At 39.2% G+C, this 23,333-nt stretch overlaps 1 protein-coding gene across 2 annotated transcripts in view; it reads left to right on the top strand.

The window, feature by feature from the left end:
• Window positions 1-23,333, top strand: part of TANGO6 (transport and golgi organization 6 homolog) — a 174,380-nt gene that overhangs the window by 41,768 nt on the left and 109,279 nt on the right. For both annotated transcript variants that reach the window (XM_043437929.1, XM_043437930.1), the window contains exons 8-12: window positions 3,343-3,455; window positions 5,115-5,291; window positions 8,832-8,964; window positions 10,663-10,854; window positions 18,333-18,467. In XM_043437929.1, coding sequence (XP_043293864.1) covers window positions 3,343-3,455; window positions 5,115-5,291; window positions 8,832-8,964; window positions 10,663-10,854; window positions 18,333-18,467 — 750 coding nt within the window. The remainder of the gene's footprint in view (window positions 1-3,342; window positions 3,456-5,114; window positions 5,292-8,831; window positions 8,965-10,662; window positions 10,855-18,332; window positions 18,468-23,333) is intronic.

The raw sequence follows: 23,333 nt of genomic DNA, 5'->3' as shown, positions 1-23,333 counted from the left end.
GCCCAACTAACTTCGCTTCTCTGAGCTTCAGTTTTCCACGGTTTTAGAATGAGAGTAAAACACTTAACTTGCAAGACTCTTGTGAGGATTGATTATATGTTAAATATTTAGCTGAATACCTGGTTCATTCTTGAGGAGACATGCAATAAATGGTTGTTATTGATTGCTTAATAAAAGCGGTAACAGTGGGGTGCCTTTAAATTGTATACTGCTGTGTTTCAACTGCTTATTCACCAAAAATTCAGGTAACACAACTTAATCATCTATTCTTACAGGTGCTAAAGTAGGAAACTTGACTTCTGCCTTCCAGGCTAGTTGAAGAGGTCAGAGATAACTATATATGCAAGGACTGATTGTATGTTACAAGCTCTAAAGTGCTTTTGGAATTGATAGAAGAAAAGTCATTGATGGTGGTTAGATGCTTAATGGTTATTTGAATTAGAGAATGAATGCATGAACTGTTGAACAATGAAATAATATAGCAGACCTATGGAAGAGGTAGAACTTAAGCTGAATCAATTGCATAAGTACCACTGCCTGTCTTTCATCTGTAAAATGCTGTCTGGTCATTAGGATGCAGAGCAATCATAGGGTAGATTTTAAAAAAACAGATTTTGATGATTGTTTTTAGATGGTCAGTCCAAAACTTTTGGAAAATAGATATACTTCCAGTAAGTACATTTAAAGAGAAGTAGATTGGAGCTCAGTCCAAGGAAGAATTTTAACTATTAATGTTGGAAGGGAGGTGACAATCCTGTTTGTGTCAAGCAGAAGTCATTTAAGTTCTCTGAGCTCTCATAGAAAAAGCTAATTGATCAGTTTGAGCCAAAGGAGACTTTAAATCTTTCTACTTTGAAAAAAATTTTTTCTCTGTTCTTATCTATGAACTTATTGGTTTATTAGTTGGTGACTTGATAAGAGTTGCTCCTAATTTCTCCCTCTTTTCACATGGTCTTCCCCTCATCACTCTCTGTCCTTTTAAACTTGTTTTTCTTCCTAGCATTTTCACTACCTGATATTGTATATTTACTTAGTTTCCGTCCTGTCACTAGAATGAAGCAGATAATTTGTTTCCCACTATATCCTCAGAACCACAAATATGTCTCACAAATTGGCACTCAGTAAACATATGCTGCACCTTTATGTAAAAATGGATAATATTTTTGTATGTATAAGTAACTATAGTTTTTTCTCTTCCTTCTAAGAAAATACAGAAAAGTATTAGAAGAGAATTTAAGCATTGGAGGAATTTATCAACAATAGCATACCCTGTGAGAGATGTGCTTGATATGAATTCATGTTAAAGTTTGAAGTGCTTTGGCCCAGTAAATAATACAGATTTAGCTTCATTTGTTTTTTAGTTTTTTGTATTGAAGATGCTGGTAAGGAAGGATGGCTCCACAGGGATTACCTCTGGGAACACACAATCCAGAGCCAAACAATAGGCCCTTACGTTATCTGGGGGATCTCCTTTTTCACCTCCTGTAATTTGTGATATCATAATTAGGCCTGCATATTATTTCTGAACGCTGCCATACAATGTACCTCATTTAGCTGGGCTTATGGAGATTAGATCATGCACAGGAAGCTGGCTCCTTTGTTATCAGGCTCCACAGAGGAGTTGGGAGGCTTAAGGAGTATGAAAAATTAGGGTTGATTTAAAGGGACAGGCTTCTCTGGAAAAGCACAGAGATTTTTCCAGCTTGTGCCTCCTTGACCTTTAGTTTCCCATAAACATCATTGATTTCCACCTCACTCCTCTTTGTGTTAATTGGGGCCTCTTTTAAGTTTTCCTTTCTTCATCCTTTAAAATAGGTCTGCTTATAGAGAATAAACATGTGGACACCTTGGAGGAAGGGGAGGGTGAGACAAGTTGGGAGAGTAGGATTGACGTATATGTACTACCGTGTGTAAAATAGCCAGTGGGAAGCTGCTGTGTAGCACAGGGGGGCTCAGCTTGGTGCCCTGTGATGACCTAGAGGGGTGGGATGGGGAGGTTGTCAGAGGGAGATTCTCAAGAGGGAGGGGATATATGTAAACACACAGTTGATTCCCTTGTACAGCAGAAACTAGCACAATATTGTAAAACAACTATACTAAAAAAAAATAGTTCTGCTAATACAGAATTTGTGAGATTTTTATAATTTCATTGAGCCAACTCTTTAAAAGAATAACCTGGTACCTGGAAGATAGAAATCCTAGCATAGTTCCTGGAACACATATCAAGTGTGTAATCATTGTCAGAGCCTCGTTTTTCTTCTTTTATTATTATTACCGTTGACACCATCAGGTTTTAGTTAATGTGTTATAGCAGAATTAAGTACATTTTAAAATCCTATTATGCTTGATTGGAGTTTTGAATAGCATTTTAGCACTTCGTAAGGTATTTTAAATTACCCACTTTGAATAATAATAACAATATTATTGGTTTAACTCATTTTATTCTTCCTGTTAGATCACAAGCAATGAAAGAGAACAAGTCTTCTTCACTTTGATATTCAGAGTAGTGCAGTGCCTAGAACAGTACTTTGATTCCAGTATGTATTCAGAAAAGTTTGTTGAATCCTTTTTGAAAGGTACAAATAAAATATTTAACATAGTTATTGTTAATCAGCTTCAGCATCCTCACACGCTTAACCCTATAAAGCCAATGCAGATCTAGGTGCACATTGATTGAACTGGAGAGAATAGGATTTGTCCATGTGGCAGTCACATCAGGAGAATGACAAATCTAGGGACTTCCCTTGTCGTCCAGTTGCTGAGACTCTGTGCTCCCAACGCAGGGGGCCCGGGTTCAATCCCTGGTCAGGGAACTAGATCCCACATGCTACAGGTAGAAGATTCTGGGTGCTGCAACTAAGACCCAGCACAGCCAAATAAATAAATAAAAACAAATGTTTTTTAAAAAGGACAAACCTAGAGCAAATTTTGTTTTGCTTTTTTCTTTCAAATCTCGTCTTAAGCTTTTCTGTTTGCTTGTTAGTCCTAGTAGCAGGGCCTTTAGCAGTAAGATAATTATTGTATAGATGAATAGTAGCTGAGGAGGCTCTGAGCTAGTCAGAAGTAGGAAAGGAAGAGGTCAGAAAATGGGTTCACCTACCTGGTTCCCCAGCAGTTCTTCAGGCTGCAGGCATGAAGGGTGATGCTTCATTTCAGTCTCTCTGTGTTCCAACGTGTCTGCCAGTCTCAGGTGTTTGCCTTAGCCTTACCCTTCTAAGTGTTCGCCTTAGGACTAGAGTGTTGCTTAAGGTCAGCCTTCAGGCCCTGTTGATAACGTGCTCAGTGTTTGACTCCCATTCCTCAGGCCTTGCACTCACTGTACCACTGTGTCCTTTTCCCTAGGTCTACGTGGTCGGGAATGAACCTTTACCAGTTTTGGTGGATTCTCTGCTTCCTGTCCTGGGAGTCCTCTTCTCTCTCTACTGTTTTACCAAGCAGAGCGTGTCTCACATAAGGTAAACAACCTAGAGAACTTTCTTGTTTGTAAACAGTGAAGTCTTTCTTGCATGTTGTTCTTATTTTGAGTATGACTTATGCCCCTTCGTAGTTTTTTTTTTTTCTTTCAAAGTCAGAAAAACTTCTGACAGTCCTCTAGAAAAGAAAGAGTGCTTTGCAGATTGCAGGGGAATTGGATCTAGTTTCTAGAATGACTTTCCTCAGCCTCTGTTTTAGACAGCAGAGAGAAAACCTCTGTTTACACGTATGAGCATGCCCCTGTTTGACCAGTGAACAGTACTGAAACTGTATGTCTGGAGAGGAGGAAATAGAGGTTGGACCATAAACACCTTGTGAGCAGTTAGAAATCAAGTTTGGGAAACCTGAATCTGAATTGAGTACTCTGTAATTTAGGCCTGGATTTGGTGTTTGTGCACAGTGTTAATGAGAATGAAGGAGTTCCTCAGTCATCCAGAAAATAATCTTCTGTACTGGAATTTAAGTAGGACTCATTTTGTATCAACTCTATTCTCAAATGATTTGTGGTTTCTCCTTCCTTCTTAGACTTAAATTGGAATATTGGGATTGACACATACACACTACTAGGTATAAAATAGATAATAAGGACCTACTGTATAGCACAGGGAACTCTACTCAATACTCAATAATGGCCTATATGGGAAAAGAACCTTAAAAAAGGGTGGATATATGTATATGTATAACTAATTCAGTTAGCTATACACCTGGAACTAACACAACATTGCAAATCAACTATATTCCAATAAAAATTTAAAAAATTTCTATCCTTTCCGAAGTCCTACAGAATTTTGATTTTTGTTGTTTGGAAATCCCCCCATATGTAATCTCGTATACAGTAATATCATCTTCTTCATGGGGTTATTATGAAGACTAACTGTATTGAAGTAAGTGTATAGCACTGTCCTTGGAAAATTGTAGGCTCAGTAAATAGTCATTATCATCATCATTGTTAGTTGATAAAGGGAAGTACTCAGTCTGGCAGATTATTCACAGCTTACATATTGCCTTTTGGTTAGGGTGTCACTGAAGCCTACAGCCATGAGGAAAGTGATAAGAGAAAGTGCATTGGAAGATGGAGGGTATAAATGTGTGAATTTGGCTTCTGAAGACCATTCCTATAATAATTCTTGTTCTAGTTTTGAAATTGAAGTCCTCACAGCACTATCATGTCCTCATCAGACTGAGAAGGAAGAAGCAAACGTTTTTTCCACTTCTATCCTAGTTGATTGGCACAGATAAGGGGGATAAGGAATCAGCAAGAATTTGCTGGTGTACTATTTCTTGGTCACCAGTTATAGGTCCCATTGACGGTAGGTGGTTTGATCCGTGCCAACTTTCTTTCACAGTGCCTGATGCAAAGGCAGTGAGTACACTTGGAATTAAAAAAAAAATCATGTGGGGCTCATGTGTCATATCAGAGCTGCTTCTACAGCCAGAGATTAGTCAGTCACTCATCAAATTTCAGGATGTTTGCTTTCTGAAATTCTTAAGCATAGTTTCCTCTCCCACACGTCAGTAGGTGATTGTGCCAGCGTTTAGAATGCATGGAACCTGACAGTCATTCTTTCTTTTTCTGTGTTAACTTGTTAGACATGTAGAATAAGATGACAAGCTCATTTATAACTGCTTTTTTCTGCCAGGTCACTTTGCCAAGAGATCTTATTATGGATTCTGGGGAGACTGGAGAGAAAGAAGGCAATTGCTAGCCTAAAAGGATTTGCAGGGTTGGACAGATCTGTGCCCTCTCTCCATTCTCTGTGCCACTTTAGAGCTGCCGCTCAGGGCGGCATTATGATCGCCATCAAAGAGGCCGTTTGGTGAGTCCACCCATTCTTTGCTCTCTCTTCAGATTTAATTGTACCCAGGAGGCTGTTCTATGACTTGTCCACTAAGGGGCGCTGATAGAAAGGAAACCAGAAATTAGCAGCTGAGGTGCTATTTATAATCCCTAAGTGGAAGGTGAGCCTTAAATGATCCTGCAGGTTTTTGCTAGATGCTAATAGGTGCAGTGTACTGCAGTCTCACACCTCTGTGTCATAACAAGCCCACTTACTTCGCAGAGTCTTTGCCAGTGAATCAGAGTAATTGGCAGACACCTTTCACCCTCAACACTATAACAATCCAGTTCTCTTTCTGACATTCAAAATGGTATATGTGTGTTCAGAGTCGGACATAGAATTCCTATGGGAAATTCTCTCAGAGCACTCTTATGGTAATTTTGTGATAGAGGTTTGTTTCTCTTAGGGATTGTTTAGAAAACAGCTAACTGATATTAGTGGAATGGATAATTTATTTCTCCTGTGTCTCACAAGTCACTCAGTCATGTCCGACTCTGTGTGATAGTCCATGGAATTCTCCAGGCCAGAATACTGGAGTGGGTAGCCTTTCCCTTCTCCAGGGGATCTTCCCAAACCAGGGATCAAACCCAGGTCTCCAGCATTGCAGGCAGATTCTTTACCAGCTGAGCCACAAGGGAAGCCAAAAATCACTGCAGATGGTGACTGCAGCCATGAAATTAAAAGACGCTTACTCCTTGGAAGGAAAGTTATGACCAACCTAGATAACATATTAAAAAGCAGAGACATTACTTTGCCAACGAAGGTCCATCTAGTCAAGGGTATGGTTTTTCCAGTGGTCATGTATGGATGTGAGAGTTGGACTGTGAAAAAAGCTCAACGCAGAAAAAATTGATGCTTTTTGAACTGTGGTGTTGGAGAAGACTCTTGAGAGTCCCTTGGACTGCAAGAAGATCCAACCAGTCCATCCTAAAGGAGATCAGTCCTGGGTGTTCATTGGAAGGACTGATCCTGAAGCTGAAACTCCAGTACTTTGGCCATCTCATGTGAAGAGTTGGTTGACTCATTGGAAAAGACCCTGATGCTGGGAGGGATTAGGGGCAGGAGGAGAAGGGGATGACAGAGGATGAGATGGCTGGATGGCATCACCGATTCGATGGGCATGAATTTGAGTAAACTCCGGGAGTTGGTGATGGACAGGGAGGCCTGGCATGCTGAGATTCATGGGGTTGCAGACTTGGACACGACTGAGCAACTGAACTGAACTGAACTGAACTGATGTCTCACAAATGTATTTTACATTATTTCCATTTTCTGGGTGATATATGTATATGTTACCACCTCAGAACATAAGTTCTTGTTGGTCAGAGTCCATGTAATATTTAACTGGTGGCAGCTGCTCTACTCAAATGTCATATCACATTCAAAGTGTTGCTATTTGTTAAAGTGTTTAAGTCTAATATTTTTATTCATGGTTAGCTTGATTAAGTGATTTTTTTTTTTTTTTGGTTAAGTTTTAAAACACTTATTCAGTCAGAAGGACTTAAGAAAAATAGAAAAAAAATACTGATTGCAAATAGAACCATCAGTGTAGGTTTTGCAGTTATAACCATGCCCCTGAATGAAGGGAGCTTAATATTTTTTGTCATGTTTATTTAAAACCACTGTGGAACAATTTAGCCTGAAATCAATTTAGTGACTGCATAGAGAATTTCAGAGTATTTGACTTATGAGCAGTTAAAACTTATTGCTATCTTAACAAGTCTTTAGTGCAAGTATGTCAAAATCAATAGTTTCTACTGAAACTATAGTTTCTCTCCTTGGCAGGAAAAAAAGTAAATTGGTAGTGATTGAATGAATGTCCATTCACTGCCAGAAACTATAGATCCTTAAACAGGGGTCTCTACCTGGACTTCTGGGACTCTGTGATCCCCTTGAAATTATACACAAGGGATTTTTTATATACAACTACAGATTCTTTGCTGAAAATAGGGTCCATAGCTTTCATTACATATCGAAGACGCTCCATGTCTCCAGTAAGTTGACACTGTACCAGACCGGGGTGGTGGGGTGGTGGTGGTATGTGGTGTGTGTGTGTGTTTATGATTTCTTCTAAAACTGCTCGTGGTGTTCATCCCCCAAGCCAGTGGTCTTTATCGCCACTTACTTTCACTCCAACATTCTGCCCAGCAGTGCTAGTTATCAATAAGAAGTCTGATTAAAGAAACTCTAGAAGAGCAGCTTAGATTTTGTCATCTTTGGATCCAGAATTTTTACTTTTCCGGAGCTAAATATGACTATTTGAAATTGATTCTTCCATTGTGTTGAATGAATAAAACAGTGCTTCTTAAGGTCATTGTTAGCATTTCATTTTTTATTTTTTAAAGAATATTTGAATATGGTATTTCATTTTGATAGGATGGTTCACAGAAGCTTAGACACAATTTCAGCTTTTCTTCTAACTTAAAATGTGTCGGAGATAACATGACTGACCTCTAGAAGATTCTAGGATAATATAGGAAGTAATCCTAAACTTAACTTCTAGGTGATTCATTCTACTAAAGGAGTATAAATACTATGTTACTAGTGAACCAGCAGATTGGGACATACTGCCCAGTGAGATAGTTTGCTAAATTAACTTTAATAATTGTAGTTTTCACTGAAATGAAGCAACACCTGTCATTTTTTCCCTCAATTTAATCTGAAAGAAGTTTTGTTCTTTCATCACAAAAGTTATAAATGTTCTTTGTATAACATAAAAAAGCATAAAGAGGAAACAAAAATTACCAACTATCCTAATCACAGTTTACATGATTTTAGTGTCTTGTTTTTAGTGTATCTTTTGTACCTTTGTATTTATTTACATGATATAGTATAAGAATATTATGTGTTGGCTTTTTCACACTTACCTGATGAATGAAAACTAGAAGCTGTAGTACCTCGTGAGAATTTTCTTTAAACTTTTTGCAGAAATCACAGCACTGTTTTTGATAATTTAGCCACATTTTATTACTTGGAAATTCAGCCTACTCAGTTTTCTGAAACTATGGATTTTTACAAGTCAACAGTTGGCTCACTGAGATTGACTGAATCTCTTCCTATGAAGATTATGTCTTTTTTCCACTGCTCATAACCCTTAGCAGCTCATTGAAAAAAAATCCAAGCTCCTTTGAATGACATCCAACATTCTCTGTGGTCTGGCCTCGCTTTTCAGCCTTCTCTGGTCTCTTCTTCAGGAACCAGAATATACGCGTAAACCTATACTTTAATTCCTCCTTGCATTTGAAGCTTATTGAAATAATATCAATAGTGATCTTTCAATATCCGCCTTCAAGTGAATCTTTTCCTCATTTGAGCAAATGACTATATAGGACATGATAGCCTAACTTCTGAGAATAAATAGCTTTTTCAGCATGGAGAAACAAGAAAATAATTTAAACATCTTTTGAGCTTTTATAATGATTTACTGTATGAAATTAACATGTTACTTTAGAAGATTATTAATGGGGTCTCCAAAAAAAAAGAATAACTCTGGGTGATAAATCTCCCCCTGCACTGCAGCGATGAAGATGAAGATGAAGCCCTATACCAGAAGGTGTCCTCAGAGCAGTGCCGAGTGGAGCACCTTGGGGGCTTGCTGTCCCATTGCCAGGAATGTGGTTTAGCTGGTGACTTCTTCATCTTCTGCTTGAAGGTAAGAATTGTGTATAGCTCACAGTCATTTTTATTCTAGGGTAGTTGCAGGAACTCCTTTGAATTTGCCAGGCAGTCATAATTTTAGGTTCTAAAATTAGATCTTAATTTAGGAGAAATAAAGTCCATAGGGTAATTTATTTTTTAGTAGTGTTTGGTTCAGTCAAAAAGAAATTTGCCTTCAGCAGTACACATAGGATTGAACTCCTTTGCGAGGTAATCTCCACTGAATTTTTAGAGATGACCAAAGTAAAGTGATTGATCTACAAAAGGGTTAATCTTTGCTCTGTGTTGACAGTAAGAACTCTTTTGAAGTTAATAGCAGGTTTTACAGCTGTGGAATAATCCCTCATCCTTTCTGACTGTTGTTTTGTCAGGTATTTGCAAAGGAGGTTTAGCAGTTCTGCCTCTCTCATTACATTTTGTAGCCACTTGAAACCTTTTCCGGGTTTATTTCTTAGGCTGGTGGCTTTGTTTTCTTTTGCTCCCATGTCAGTAACTTGTGCCCTGTTACTCCTCATCTGCCTTGTTAGAGACCATGAGCCAGTGTCTCTGACTCTCTGTCACTGACCTCTGCCTGCTTTGATATTTTCCCTGAAGAGAATGTCCACTCTAAGAGAATGTCTATGGAGTTTAAGGTTGGTGTGGGTTGGGAGAATGCAAGGAGGAAATCAGGGCCAATGTTCATAGAATTGAAGTGGGGTCACCTCTCTTATTCACATTCATACCCCACTCACTGTAAATAACATCCCAAGAAAATACTCCTCTAATTGGATGATTTCTTTAAAATTTGTTTCTAAAAGTCAAAGGGCTTTCCTCTAAACCAGGGTTCCTCTACCTTGGTGCTATTGACATGTTAGGCTAGGTATTTGTTTCTTTGAGTGGGGGCTTCCTGTCCATCATAGGATGTTTAGCAGCATCCCTGACCTCTACTTATAGATGTCTGTGTCATCTCCCAGTTATGACAACCAAAAACGCCCCTCAACATTGCTAAGTGCCCACTGGAGAACAAAATTGCCCAGAAACAGTTGGGCACCACTGCTCTGAACTGTCAGTTATTAATACTGTGGTAAAGTATTCCTTGTTATGGAGCTTAAGGTTTTCCCTTGCCAAGGAAATTTACAGATGAAAGCTAGGGAAAATCTTATAAAACCCACAGTAATGAATTACCTGTTAGTGGAAGTTCAGTTCTGAATATCCTAGGGAAAAAGAACTCTGGTGGTGAAAGCATTTAATAGTCACTAAAAAGAGTTTGGAAATGTTATATGACCTCAGTTCAAGGGAGGCTAGTGGTGGAGATAATAAAAATAGTGATAAAGTAAGTAGTTTGTCAGACTAGTTCTTTGTGTGTGTTTATGATTTTTATTGTAAAGTTTAACATTTTCATATACTTGGCATCATGATATATGTATTAGTCTGCAACTTACCTCTTCCATTCAGTTGTGTTTTTAAGATTATATTGATATCTGTGTAGATCTAGTTCATTTATTTCAACTGCTACAATATAGTAAAACATCACAGCTTATTCATTCTCTTATCGAAGGAGATTTGTCTTCAGTTTTTGGCTATTATAACTAGTGCTGTAATGAACACAGACTGGTTCTCCATATACACATTTCAAATGAGTTTTCTGTCTGTTTTTAAAGTCCTTAGTTCTGTAGGATTTTTCTTTACTTTTTCTTTTCTCCCACACTGATAGGAGTTGACTCACGTGGCTGTGGAAGATGAAACAGAGTTAAAAATGAAGTCTTTCTCCAACAAAAGCCTTTTGGAATTAGAGCAGCACCAGAGTCTTCTGGTGGAAGGTCAGGAGCGGAAGCTGCTGGTTCTCCAACTGGTGGCTCTTCTGTGTGAGAGAATGTCTGAGCAGATATTCACCAACATCACTCAGGTCAGTGGCTACCACATAATGGATCCCAGCCTGGTGGTATTTGTCTGTTTTGGTCTCTTTCATTCTTTCCCAATGATATTTTTTAAAATGTCACTCAGAGTGTGTTTTGATGACACTTGTATCAGTGCTACCTGGAATTCTGGTTAAAAGTAAATTACTGAGCCCACACCAGGCTAAGAGGATCAGTACTTTCATAGGTCCTGGGAATCGGCATGTTTAACAAGCTCCTGAAGTGGTTCTCGTGCACATAAAACAGAACTGTTTTAAATATTTATATATCTCAGTGGTTTTCAACTTTTGGTGCAAACAAATTGCCTGGGATCTTTTTCCTAATATTGATGTCCAGCCCACTTTTAGAGATTCTGATTCAGCATGTCTACATTAGAGTCTGGACATATGTATTTTTTTTTAAGCTCCATAGATGATTTTAACGTACACTAAAAGTTGAGAATAAGGGACTTCTCTGGCAGTTCAGTGGTTAGGACTCTGGCCTTTCAATGCAGAGTACATGGGTTCAACCCCTGGTCTGGGAACTAAGATCCTGTAAGCTGTATGTCGTGGCAGGAAAAGAAAAATGTTGAGAATGATTAAAACTCAAATTTGAAAAAAAAAAATCACTAATGATAAGATCACATTGAATTTTATAGGTCCTCTAACTCATAGCTTATCACAACCTATGAAGTGTTTTTGTTGCCTTTTTATTTTGCCTGTGAAGTTTACAGATTTTTTTTTAGTGCTTTCAGGGTCAAGTAACTGTGGATCAGATCAGTGCTTGATTTAATGGCTCAGCCTTTTTTTTTAGCCAGCATTTTTAAAATATTTATTTATTTATTTATTTATGGCTGTGCTGGATTTTTACTACTGAAAGTGTTTTTCTCTAGTTCAGCGAGCAAGGGCTGCTTTTCACTGCAGTGCACGGGCTTCTCATTGCCCTGGCTTCTCTTGTTATAGAGCATGGTCTCTGGGGCCTGCAGGCTTCAATAGTTGTGCACATGGACTCAGTGGTTGAGCTCAGGGGTTCTAGAGCATGGCTTAATAGTTGTGGTGCATGGGCTTAGCTGCTCCACAGCATGAAGGATCTTCCTGGACCAGGGAATGAACCTGTGTCTCCTGCATTGCCAAGCAGATTCCTTACCTCTGAGCCACTAGGGAAACCCTTTGCCAGCATTTTTTAAAAGTAGGAAATAAAAGTACTAAAGCATAGGCAGTGTAGCCGTATTTTACCCTTTTACCACAGTTGGTTGTGGTTTGGTTGGTGAATAATCAGCTGTAAGATGGTCTGATTGTCACACTTAAATCTGACACTCCAGCTCTTTGTATCATCGTCATTGTCCTCTGCCTTCGGGTGTTGCTAAGCAGCATTTCACTACAGCTCCTGCTGAGAAAATTTGCAGCTGCCTGTCAGCTCTGACTTATCGTGCCTGTTTAATGAGATTTATGCTCATGATTTCTTTTCTGGCCTCTTACTCCTTCAGTTCATTGACCCTGTATTACTCAGTAGGGTGATTTGTTTCTCCTGTGTTTATATCAATTCGCTAAAGAATTTTTCACCCAGACCTTGTTTTTGTCTCAGAATGCTCGTTGGAAAGGGAAATGTTTTAAAAACTGATATGACTTAAACTTTCCCACTTATCTCCCTTTACACCTAATTAAGGAACAATGGCATTAGGCTGATACAAAAGTGATTTGTCCCATTAAATTTTCTTTCATCTGAGGTTGAACTGTAGCAGGACAAAAAGGACCACAGAAAACCCCACTGAACTGCATCTAGTAGACTTACTGATGGTGATAATTTTGGTATATTATTTTGAAATACATACATGCATATGGATAAATTATAAGTAATAAATAAGTTATAAGTAATTTTGTTAATATCATTAGGAATGAAGACTTTGAGTATAAGAAATAAAACAGTTTAATGAATTTAAAATTAAGTAGAACCCCTATCATATTAAATTTTACCTCGAAGTGTTTGTATGAACTCATAGTTTATTTTTCTCATTTTTAAAAACAGATATTTCCTAGCTCAGTCCATTGTCAGTGCCAAGAAGCAATGACAGTCCAGTAGCCCTAAGCATCACTAGTACCAGATTATAGTTTCTAATCACCACTTCCTACCAAAAGAACACAAAGCTCATTGGATTTAAGGTTCATTCAGGTCCAGGGCAGAAATTGTACAGTGTAAGCCTCAGGGCATCTTGTTGTGCCTGAAGACAAGAGAGCAGTCTGAGATTAACAGGCTCATGTCAGTAGCATTCAGATTAACTTGGAGGGGCTCCCACTGACCACAGGTAGGACAGTTTGAGCGTGAGAAAGAATAATGCCTGCAGTGGTTTGAAATGTATCAAGTTCCCCCCCCAAAAGGTATCTCATAGGACATCTTTAGAGGTTCCTAGGTGATCAGTTCACTACTTTGTAAATTGATAAATGCAGGGAAAGAATAAGACATTTATCTTTCCTATGGCAACTATGTTTCTATGTAATTAGTCAATGAAGACTTTTTTTTCTTTGTGTAAGAGCCACAGCTGGAAAATTCAAAATGAGAACTAGAAAATTATATCAATATTTTGCAATCCCCTAATGAAATAATCGATTGTGGTAGCAATCATCAATGTCTGCAAAAACCATTAGGGATCCTTTATAATGAATGTATTAGGCCAAATAGACCCAAACCATCTTATCCTTTCTTCTCCCAGCATTTAATTATAAAAACTTTCAAATTTCAAAGAATTGTATAGTGATTATCTGGATATCCACCACCTAGATTCTGTCCTTAATCTTTTACTGTACTTGCTTTATCATATTTTTGTCTATATCTCCATCTGCCTGTTCATTTTATTTTTGGTGGATTTCATGGTTAATGCTAATATCAGTATGTTGTTTCAGTTGCCCAGTCATGTCCGACTCTTTGACTCATTCCAGAGAGTCAAAGAAAGAGTGTCAGTATATGTTTCCCTATATATTTCAGCTTATTCTGATTAATCTTTTTTTTTTTTTTGGTTGCACTGTGCGGCTTGTGGAATCTTAGTTCCCCAACCAGGGATTGAATCTGCACCCTCAGCAGTGAAAGCAAGTAGTCCCAACCACTGGACTTCCAGGGATTCACTGGGCTGAGTAATCTTAACATCACTATAAGAAGAGACGCAGACATTATTCTGTGCCTCTCATGTAATGCAGTATGACGTATGCCTCACCACCAGGAACTATTCTTCCTCTCCAAACCCCCAAACAATATAAAACAACCCCCCCTACCCCACAGGATAAAGGAGCAAATTAAGTGCCATGAAGAAACAATTAGCCAAATCCATGATGCAGGAAATTACATAGTACAAGTGACCCAGTTTCTTCATCAGATAAATGGCATTAAGGAGGGACAGGGCTGTTGCAGCTTAAAAGGGACTTGAGTCCTATCAGGGAAGTGTACTGAATGGTTTTTGATTCAAACAAACCAACTGTATCAAGACATTTTTGTAAAAGTCATGGACCCATTATTAGAAGATATAAGGAATTTGTATTTTGTGTATTTGTAGTGTGGTAGTTATGTAAAAGGGGTTTCCTGGGTAGCTCAGTTGGTAAAGAATCCGCCTGCAATGCAGGAGACACCAGTTTGATTCCTGGGTCAGGAAGATTCCTGGGTCAGGAAGATCCCCTGGAGAAGGGATAGGCTTCCCACTCCAGTATTCTTGGGCTTCCCTGATGACTTAGACAGTAAAGAGGAATCTGCCTGCAGTGTAGGAGACCTGGATTTGATCCCTGAGGAGGGCATGGCAACCCACTCCAGTATTCTTGCCTGGGGAATCCCCATGGACAGAGGAGCCTGACAGGCTACAGCCCATGGGGTCGCAGAGTCAGACATGACTGAGCGTCTAAACACAGCACAGTTACGTAAAAAGACACATCTCTCTATTTGTTACAAATGCATATTGAAGGATTCCTGGATGAAAGATGAAAAGCTTTAAAAACTGTGTTGCAAATGGCATATTAGTATGTGAGATAATGCAGAGAAGAATGAGGCATGGAGTGGTCTTCACTGGTTCAGAGCCCTGTTCCAGCTCCCAAGTTCTTTTATTCCATAAATATGTATTGAGGGCTCCTATGTGCCACCTACTCTTCTGGGTATCAGAGACATATCAGTGAACAAAACAGACATATCTGTGCTCTCATGGAACTTAGATTCATATATATATAGAGAGAGAGACAGTAAACAAGCAGAAAGACACAGCCTGTTAGACAGTGATAAGCACTAGAGAGAAAAAAATCCAACAAGGAAACGGATGGTGAAGGGAGTGTGGTAAGGTAAACAGGGTGGTCCTGGAGAATCTCACTGAGAAAAGTAACTTTTGAGCAAAGATCTGAAGCAGGGAAGGAGGGAGCCATTGATATACCTAAGGGAAGAGTGTTCCAGATGAGAGGAAGCATGCCCAGTGTGTGGCAGGATCAGCAAGGGGGCCAGTGTGTATGGAGTGGAATGAACAAGATTGCCTTTTTCCTGCCCTTCCAGGAAACTGCCACCCTCTGCACCATTCTATAACTGGATCACTGTAATTGGCAGAGTAAAAGGGGTTTTATTTTCATATGTTACATTTTTTAACATAAGTAACACCTGCACCTGCTCACTGTAAAAATATTCAAGCCACATAGAAGTACAAATTTTTTAAAAAGTAGAGACTTCTGATTAAACATGCTATATTGAACAAAAGATGGTGCTTATCTGTTCCCTCTGGAAACCACAGTGACCAGCAGAGCAGGAGGAGAGATACAGTGGATCAAAGAGAGTAACAAAATTTGGAAACTGGAAGATGGTAGCAACTTCAGAAAATGGAAAGCTAAGTGCTTGCATGAGAGAAGTCAGGAAGCAAAGCCATGTGCCTCTAAAGAGCTGTTAGAAGTTTTTTGAAAAAAGGAAAAAACAAACAAACAAACCACTTCTCCCTGCAGAAACGTGGAAGGACTGGGGGCACCAGACAAGCCCTAATGATGGAGCTGAATTTGGACCATGTTGACAAGCTCCACAAGAGTCCGTAAACTATTTGATTCCTTCTTTAACTTTGTACAGCCACCTCCCCTCCCCAGCAGAAGACTAGAGGTTTATTCTTGAGAGAGGTTGAACCCAAAGACTTTGAACTTGGCTGATGCAGCACGCTGCAGAATGGGAGGATTAAGTTGAAGTCTGTAGGCTCAACAGTGAGGCCTCAGCTCCCTTAGAGTCACCTGTAAGGGCAATGTTGGCAACAGGTTTACATATCCCCAAAGGATCATTTTGACGATTTAAGTGAGTAAATACCTATAATACATTCAGAACAGTACCTGGTAAATTGTAAATGCTTACTATTATCACTAAAATAGCTAAGTAAAACCAGTTGCCTCTGTAGAATCAGATGGGGAGAAATAGGATAGGGAACTGCCATTTTTTCTTTATAAACTTCCACGAGCATTTGGCTTTTAGAATTATATAGCTTTACAAAAATGTTTAAGTAAAAAATAAAGGTGTCTTCCATTGTCTGCTCAATATACATAAATTCTAGAACCAACAGCAGTCACATACCTATCTATTCTTATGGCTGACAGTTCATAAAATCACAGGAAATGATTAGTGGGGGAGGAGGTGTTGTCAAAATGGGTATAGAGGTTTTGTTGTTATAGGAAAGTTTAGGGGGAAAGGTACTTCATAAGTAACAATAGCAGTTGGCTCTCACACCAGTTAACAGTGCCCAGGTCTTTTTTTTTTCCTTTAATACACATACAAACTGAAAGTTTCTTTCTTAACAAAATTAGGATCATACTACTTGTTTAGCAATATTAAGCATAGTAGATAGATCAATCTATGGGGGGGTAGATAGATAGATCAGTAGGTAGGTAGGCAGAGAGATAGAGAAGAGGAATTTAGAAAAAGCTGGAAGGCTAGATAATTCTGTTCCAGCATTTTAACAGTGTATTTGTGCTGAAATAGAAGCTTCCTATAATCAAGGAGTGCTTTAGAAGACTCTTTGAAGGCAAAATAGGTGGAACCTAAGTTGGTAGATGCACCAGTTTCTCTGGGAAAAGCAAATGTCCTTAACTTCTAGTAATCAATAAATTCTCAGGCTTGAGAGGGTGATGAAAATTGCCATAATCCATGTTGTTTATTCCAGTAAGTGGAACTTTAATAACCTTTCTGGTTTCCTGCCTTAGCTCCAAAGACAAGTGTTAACAAGCCATTCTCCTGACTTTATGTCTGCAGTAAAGATTCTAGCATAGCATGTGATTTGCCTAGAGAGTGGAACATACAAACTTGCATGTTATTTAGGGGCTTATTATGACCTATCTCAGCCATCCCATTTTCAAGTTGATTTTTCCCTTTTGAGTCATTAATCCTAAATGTAAGTGTGAGTGTGTGCACATGTATGTATGTGTGTGTGCACATATATGGGTATGTGTAGGCGTCTTTTATTCAAATGTGTTTCTACTTAAGATGATTAATCAAAGCACAGTTAAAGTAATGTTGACCAAATTAATTCCATTTAAGGCTTAGTTGTTATACAGATGCTGTGTAAACTCTTATATATGAATAATCTTAATCCTTTACAACCATTCAATACTTTAAAAAATGACTCTGGATTGGTTGTGCAGATCATTTGGGGACATTGAATTCTAAAAAAATGAATGCCTTTTTGCATATTCTTTGCCTACTAGAACTAGACTATCAAAATGGGAGTAAGGAATATTTGAGGAGGAATCCTCATTAGGAGAAGCAGATCTAAGACACTCGGAGATGGTCAGAAATTTAACAAATCATCTTTCATTTAAATTTCCCAGCAAAAATTCACGAAAAGTCAAGGAAGGTGAGATTGGTGTATTAAAAGATTTGAGAAAGTGTATGTGGACTTTCTCATTTATTGACTGTGTGGCTTTGAGCAGATCACCTCTTTTTAAAAATTTTATGTATTTACTTATTTTTGGCTGTGCTGGGTTTTGGTTGCTGCTCAGGGGCTTTCTGTAGTTCTGTAGTCCGGGGCTACTGTCTAGTTGCGGTACACGGGCTTCTTACTGTGGTGGATTCTCTTGTCTCAGAGCTTGGGCTCTAGAGCCCAGGCTTAGTAGCTGGGCTTATGCTAGTAGCTAGGGCTTATGCCCCACGGCATGTGGAATCTTCCTGGACCAGGGTTTGAACCCATGTCCCCTGCATTGGCAGGTGGATTCTCAACCATTGAACTATCAGGGAAGTCCCCCAAATCGCCTCTCTAAGTCTGAGATTCTTCATCTGAAAGTGAGGGCAAGAGTACGTCCTAGAGTTGATATGACACCTAGGTGAACTTGTGTGTGTAGAACACTGAGCACCATGCCTGCTACACGGTAGCAGTTGTTCTTGAAGCTTCTTGCTATTGTGACATTGATGAGGGAGGAGATGAAGATGTAGACATCAGATGTAAAGAGAATTTTGAATTGTTTTTCTTTTTTTCCTTGCTCCTTGCTGATTCTAAATTTCATTTCTGTGGTAGGTTGTGGACTTTGTAGCAGCAACCCTGCAGCGAGCATGTGCAAGCTTGGCCCACCAGGCAGAGAGCACCGTGGAGTCACAGACGCTGAGCATGTCCATGGGGCTGGTGGCCGTCATGCTGGGAGGAGCTGTTCAGGTGAGTTGGAGAAGTGAGACAAACTTGAAAGGAGGAAAAAGAGAAAAACATGTTGCTTCTCATCCATACCCCTGTGAGAAGTCAGAATGGCTACTGCACACAGGAGAACTGGGATAAACAGGTCAGGTTGTTGATAAGAATTCTCTCCAAGAAGACAAGACAATGGTACCACTTCCTCTCTGTTACCTGGATAGACTTCCCTATCAAAAGGGCAGGGCCCTTTCTGACCTGGCACAAGCTGGATTTGGCAATACCTGTTTTGCATCTGTGGTGCATACTGGATTCTCTGGCCTTCGCTGTAGTGATTCTCTGAAGTTCAGCCCTTGTCACTGCTGCTATTGTCAGGGAAAAATCTTTGTAACCTACTGGCTGCATAGGATTCCATGTTTTCAATAGTTCTATTTTGGCACAGGATCCATTGTTCAACTCATATCATGCGGCACGTTAAAAGTTTTGTTTCCAGTACATGTATCTTTTACATACTTAATTTATAATTTTTTAACTTTATTCACTCAAAAATATGTATTGCCTACTTGTTATGTGCCAAACGCTGAGCCAAGGTGCTGGAAATGGGGCAGTGGATGAAGCAGACATGGTCCCTCCTGCCATGAAACTTAGAACCTATGAGGGAGTCAGGCATTAAATAATTGTGTCAAAAAATAGAATTGAGTGAAGTACCTCAAACAAGAAGCAGAGGGTACCAAGAGAACATAACATCTAACCTAGGCTGGGGAGATTTCCATAAGGACTGTCTATAAGTTCAAGCTGAGACTTGATGCATAAGAATTGGGGAGTGTGTGTAGGGCAGATGGAGAGGCCTCTTTCAGTGGCGGTGCGTCAGGTATGAGGGCTGAAGCAGGAAGGGGCTCTGTGCGCTTAAGCCCCTGGTAGAAGTGTGTGTAGCTGAGCTGTAGAGACCAGGGGTCAGAACAGGGGGCTACGTAAGCATCTGTGTGTGTGGCATACCACATGAGAAGACTGCGCGAAAGGGGAATAGGATTAGTGCCAGTATTATGAAATCTGCCCTGAAATCAGACTGGACAGAACTCTTAGCGATGAGTAGGGAACTCCTCTGGGAATGGATTTTTGAGTTTAAGGATTAAATTCTGATACTGCTTCTTGATCTATTAGACTTTGCCTCTCTCTAGCTTGTCCTTTAGGAGAAAAGAAATTTTATTTGGGCCTGTTGTTAATGTGAAACCCATTTCTTGGTAGATTTACTTAGCACTCCTAATTTTTTATTGTTTTAGAAAAAAGCACTTTTGGTTTCAGTTGTTGTATTATATTCCTCCTGTTAGAACTGTCAAGGAGGAGTTCACCAATGAAATTGTTTTTCTCTTTGGGTGCACTAAGCAGCATGCGGGAATCTTAGTTTTCCTGACCAGGGATTAAACTCGGCCTCCCCTCCCTGCCTTTGGAGCGCAGAGTCTTTATCACTGGACCACCAGGGAAGTCCATGGAATAGTTTTTCTTAAGTTGTACTATTAATGGATTTAGCTGACCTGGTTGATTTGTGTTTTTCTGGTTGAGTATTGATTTGATTAGTCTTTGTTTCCATAGTTGAGAGTGTGTTTTTTTGCTTATTTAACACTTAGAATTTCAAACCATGTTGCAAATGGAAAACAGAACACAGAAATCTCCAATTCCTTATTGAAGTCCATCGTTGTGGGGCTGGCTATGCAGATTAGTCCTGTTCTAACAGATATTCACCTGACTGATGCAGATGTAGTATAGCCTTTACTGTGACCCTGCCCTTCCATGAGCCATCCTGACTCACCGACTATATCCTGAGTTCCTCTGACTTTGCAGTTAAAGTGAACATAAACACGTCACCCCATACCTTTGCCCTAGATCTATTAATTTTTTTTTTCTGTTTGATTGAAGGATTTATAAGTGGCTTCCATAGTAATGCTAGGTTTTCTGTCTTTGTATTAGAAAAAAAAGTCATGATCCTGAATTATGTTTTCAGATGTTCATTGTCACGCTAGGCTAGGTTTTTGCTTCAAAGTCTAGAAGGTTGCATTATACCTATCCCTGATCATGATTCATTGTTTTAGCTAATCAAACAAAATCTAACAGCTTTTGAACCTTTCTTTCCTTTCTAATTTATGTAAGATGATTATTAGAACATAGTGTCTAAGGAGAGAAAGTATAGGTTTAAGGCTGCTAGCTAGACAGCTGTAATTCCAAACGTATTTTCTAAATGTCAAGATTGGTCATCAGTAAAAGTATGGTGTTGATGACTTCCCTGTCAGGAAGCAGTTTATGCATGATGTTCCAGGGCCCACAGAGTCCTCTGAAGCCCTGCCACGTGGAGCAGACATGGTCTTGCGGGGTTGGGACTTGAAGCCAAGCCTTGAGATTTCATGCTATTAATACTTTTTCAAGAGTATCATGGGATGAACTCATTCAGGAAATGTTTATCAAGTGTCTGATCCCTCATGGAGTTTGCCTTCAAGTTCCACTTATGAGTAAATTCAGCAACATTATAAATAAGGACCTAGACATATAAACTGCTCGGCTAAACATCTGAAGAAACATAGGTGATATACAGAAATGAGAACACAAGATAAATGTAAATATTTTTCAGAATTAGGAATATTTCGGTCAGCATTTTATTGCTGGAAGAGACTTGTGGATTCTTCCAAAATAATAATTCTCACTGCAGCAGGTAAGGCAGAGTGAGAGTGTGTTTGTCCTCTAGGGGAGCTTTGTAAAGTCTCCTGTGGGGGGTTTTCAGGTACATGCCCTCCTCTGGCTGACCACCCAGGTTCTCCTCTGTTGCAGGGGTCCCCAACCTCCAGGCCAAAGACCAGTATCTCCCATGAGATCATCAGTGGCATTATATTAGAAATAAAGTGCACAATAAATGTAATGCACTTGAATCATCCCGAAACCATCCCTCCCACCAAGTCCACGGAAAAATTGCCTTCTGGAAAAAACCGGTCCCTGGTGCTAAAAAGGTTGGGGACCATGGTCTTAGAGGACATGCCCTCTCCCACCACCCACCACCCACCACCCTTAATCCCACCCCTACTGATCTAACCACCAGTTTCTAAATTTGAGAATTTGCAGAAATTTAGAACAAATCATTAATCTAACTTCTATTTCAAGTCATTACCTAACTTCCATTCCTAAAGGAGATTGTAGAAGTGGGCTGACATAGCACTGCTTGTTCTGTTCCTGAAACATTCCAAAAACTGGGAAAGAGGCAGCCAGATGAAGGAGTCTGTCACTCACTTGTGGGATGCTCTTTCCAGCCTCGGGGCTTTTACACAGAGTTCTGAGATCTAGATGTGAGATCTATGCTGAGAAGCAATGGCAGGAGGAAAAATGAGGACTATAGTTACTTCTCAATTTTGGTAGCAGCCCTTGGTGACCCTTGAAAAATAATTGATAATTACTTAGTGCTTCAGTTTTCTCATTTATCAATTAATTATTACTTTATACCTCAAAAACTTTTTTGAACATTTATATTATAGTCTTAGATTTCCCTGGTTATTCTCATAGTGAGAAATCTGTAGCCTTGTGAAGCTGAGCGAATACATAACTTTCATTTCCTTAGAAGCTATTTGGTTCAGAATCCATGGTGAGTAGAGAAGTTACCTAGTGGAATAAGATGAATTGCACAGTGACCAAGTTTGAAAATAGGGAGAAAACATAGTTATTTTTTAAAAATAGATTTTATATTTTAGAGCAGTTTTAGGTGCAGAGGAAAATTGAGCAGGAGGTACAGAGATTTCTTGTACACCCCCTGCCCCCACACAGGCAAAGCCTCTCCTGCTGTATCAACATCTGGCTCCAGAATGGTACCTTGGTACAACCATGAACACACATTGACACATCATTATCACCTGTGGTCTGTGGTTTCCACTAGGGTTCCCTTTTAGTGTTGTACACTATGGGTTTTGACAAATGTATAATATCCACCATTATAGTGTTGTACCTAATAGCTGGTCTAACCCCCAAATCCTCTGCTTATTCATCCCTTCCTCCCCCTAACTCCTGATCTTTTACCGTCTCCCTAGTTTTGCATTTTCTAGAACATTATGTAGTTGAAATCGTATACTCTGTAGCCTTCCCAGATTGGCTTCCTTCACTTAGAAATACACATTTAAGTTTCCTCAATGTCTTGTGTGGTTTGATAGCTCATTTCTTTTTAGATCTGAATAATATTCCATTGTCTGCATATATCACAATCTGTTTATCCATTCACCTACTGAAGGACATCTGGTTGCTACCAGGTTTTAGAAGTTATGTGTAAAGCTGCTATAAGCATCTGTGTGTAGGTTTTTGTGTCGACATAAGTTTTCAGCTTATTTGGGTAAATATCAAGGAGTTCAATTGTTCAAGTTTATAGCAGCAAAATGTTCAGTTTTGTAAGAAGCTACCAGACTGTCTTACAAAAGCGACTCTACCGTTTTGTCCCTACCAGCACTGAATGAGTTTCTTTTGTTCCACATCCTCATCAGTGTTTGGTGTTGTTAGTGTTAGATTCTAGTTATTTTAATGATTGTGTCATGTTATCACATTGTTGTTTTAATTTTCAGTTCCTTGATGACATATGATGTAGAGCATATCTTCGATTGCTATCTTCTTTGGTGAGGTGTCTGTTCACGTCTTTCTCCCATTTTTTAATTGAGTTGTTTGTTTTCTTATTGTTGAGTTTTAAGGGTTCTTTGTGTATTTTAGGTTACTGTCCATTATCAAATGTATCTTTTGCAAATACTTTCTCCTAGTCTGTGGTTTGTCTTGTCTTTTCTCTTGACATTGTCTTTTGCAGAGCAGAAGTTTTAAATTTTAATGTATTCCAGCTTATCAGTTATTTCTTTAATGGATTTCTTTGGTATTTCACCTAAAAAGGCC

The sequence above is a fragment of the Cervus canadensis genome, chromosome 18, assembly GCF_019320065.1.
Source record: "Cervus canadensis isolate Bull #8, Minnesota chromosome 18, ASM1932006v1, whole genome shotgun sequence".
In the NCBI taxonomy this organism is placed as follows: Eukaryota; Metazoa; Chordata; class Mammalia; order Artiodactyla; family Cervidae; genus Cervus; species Cervus canadensis.
Note: the sequence above shows the minus strand (reverse complement) of the source record. Positions and strands in the feature narration are given on the sequence as shown.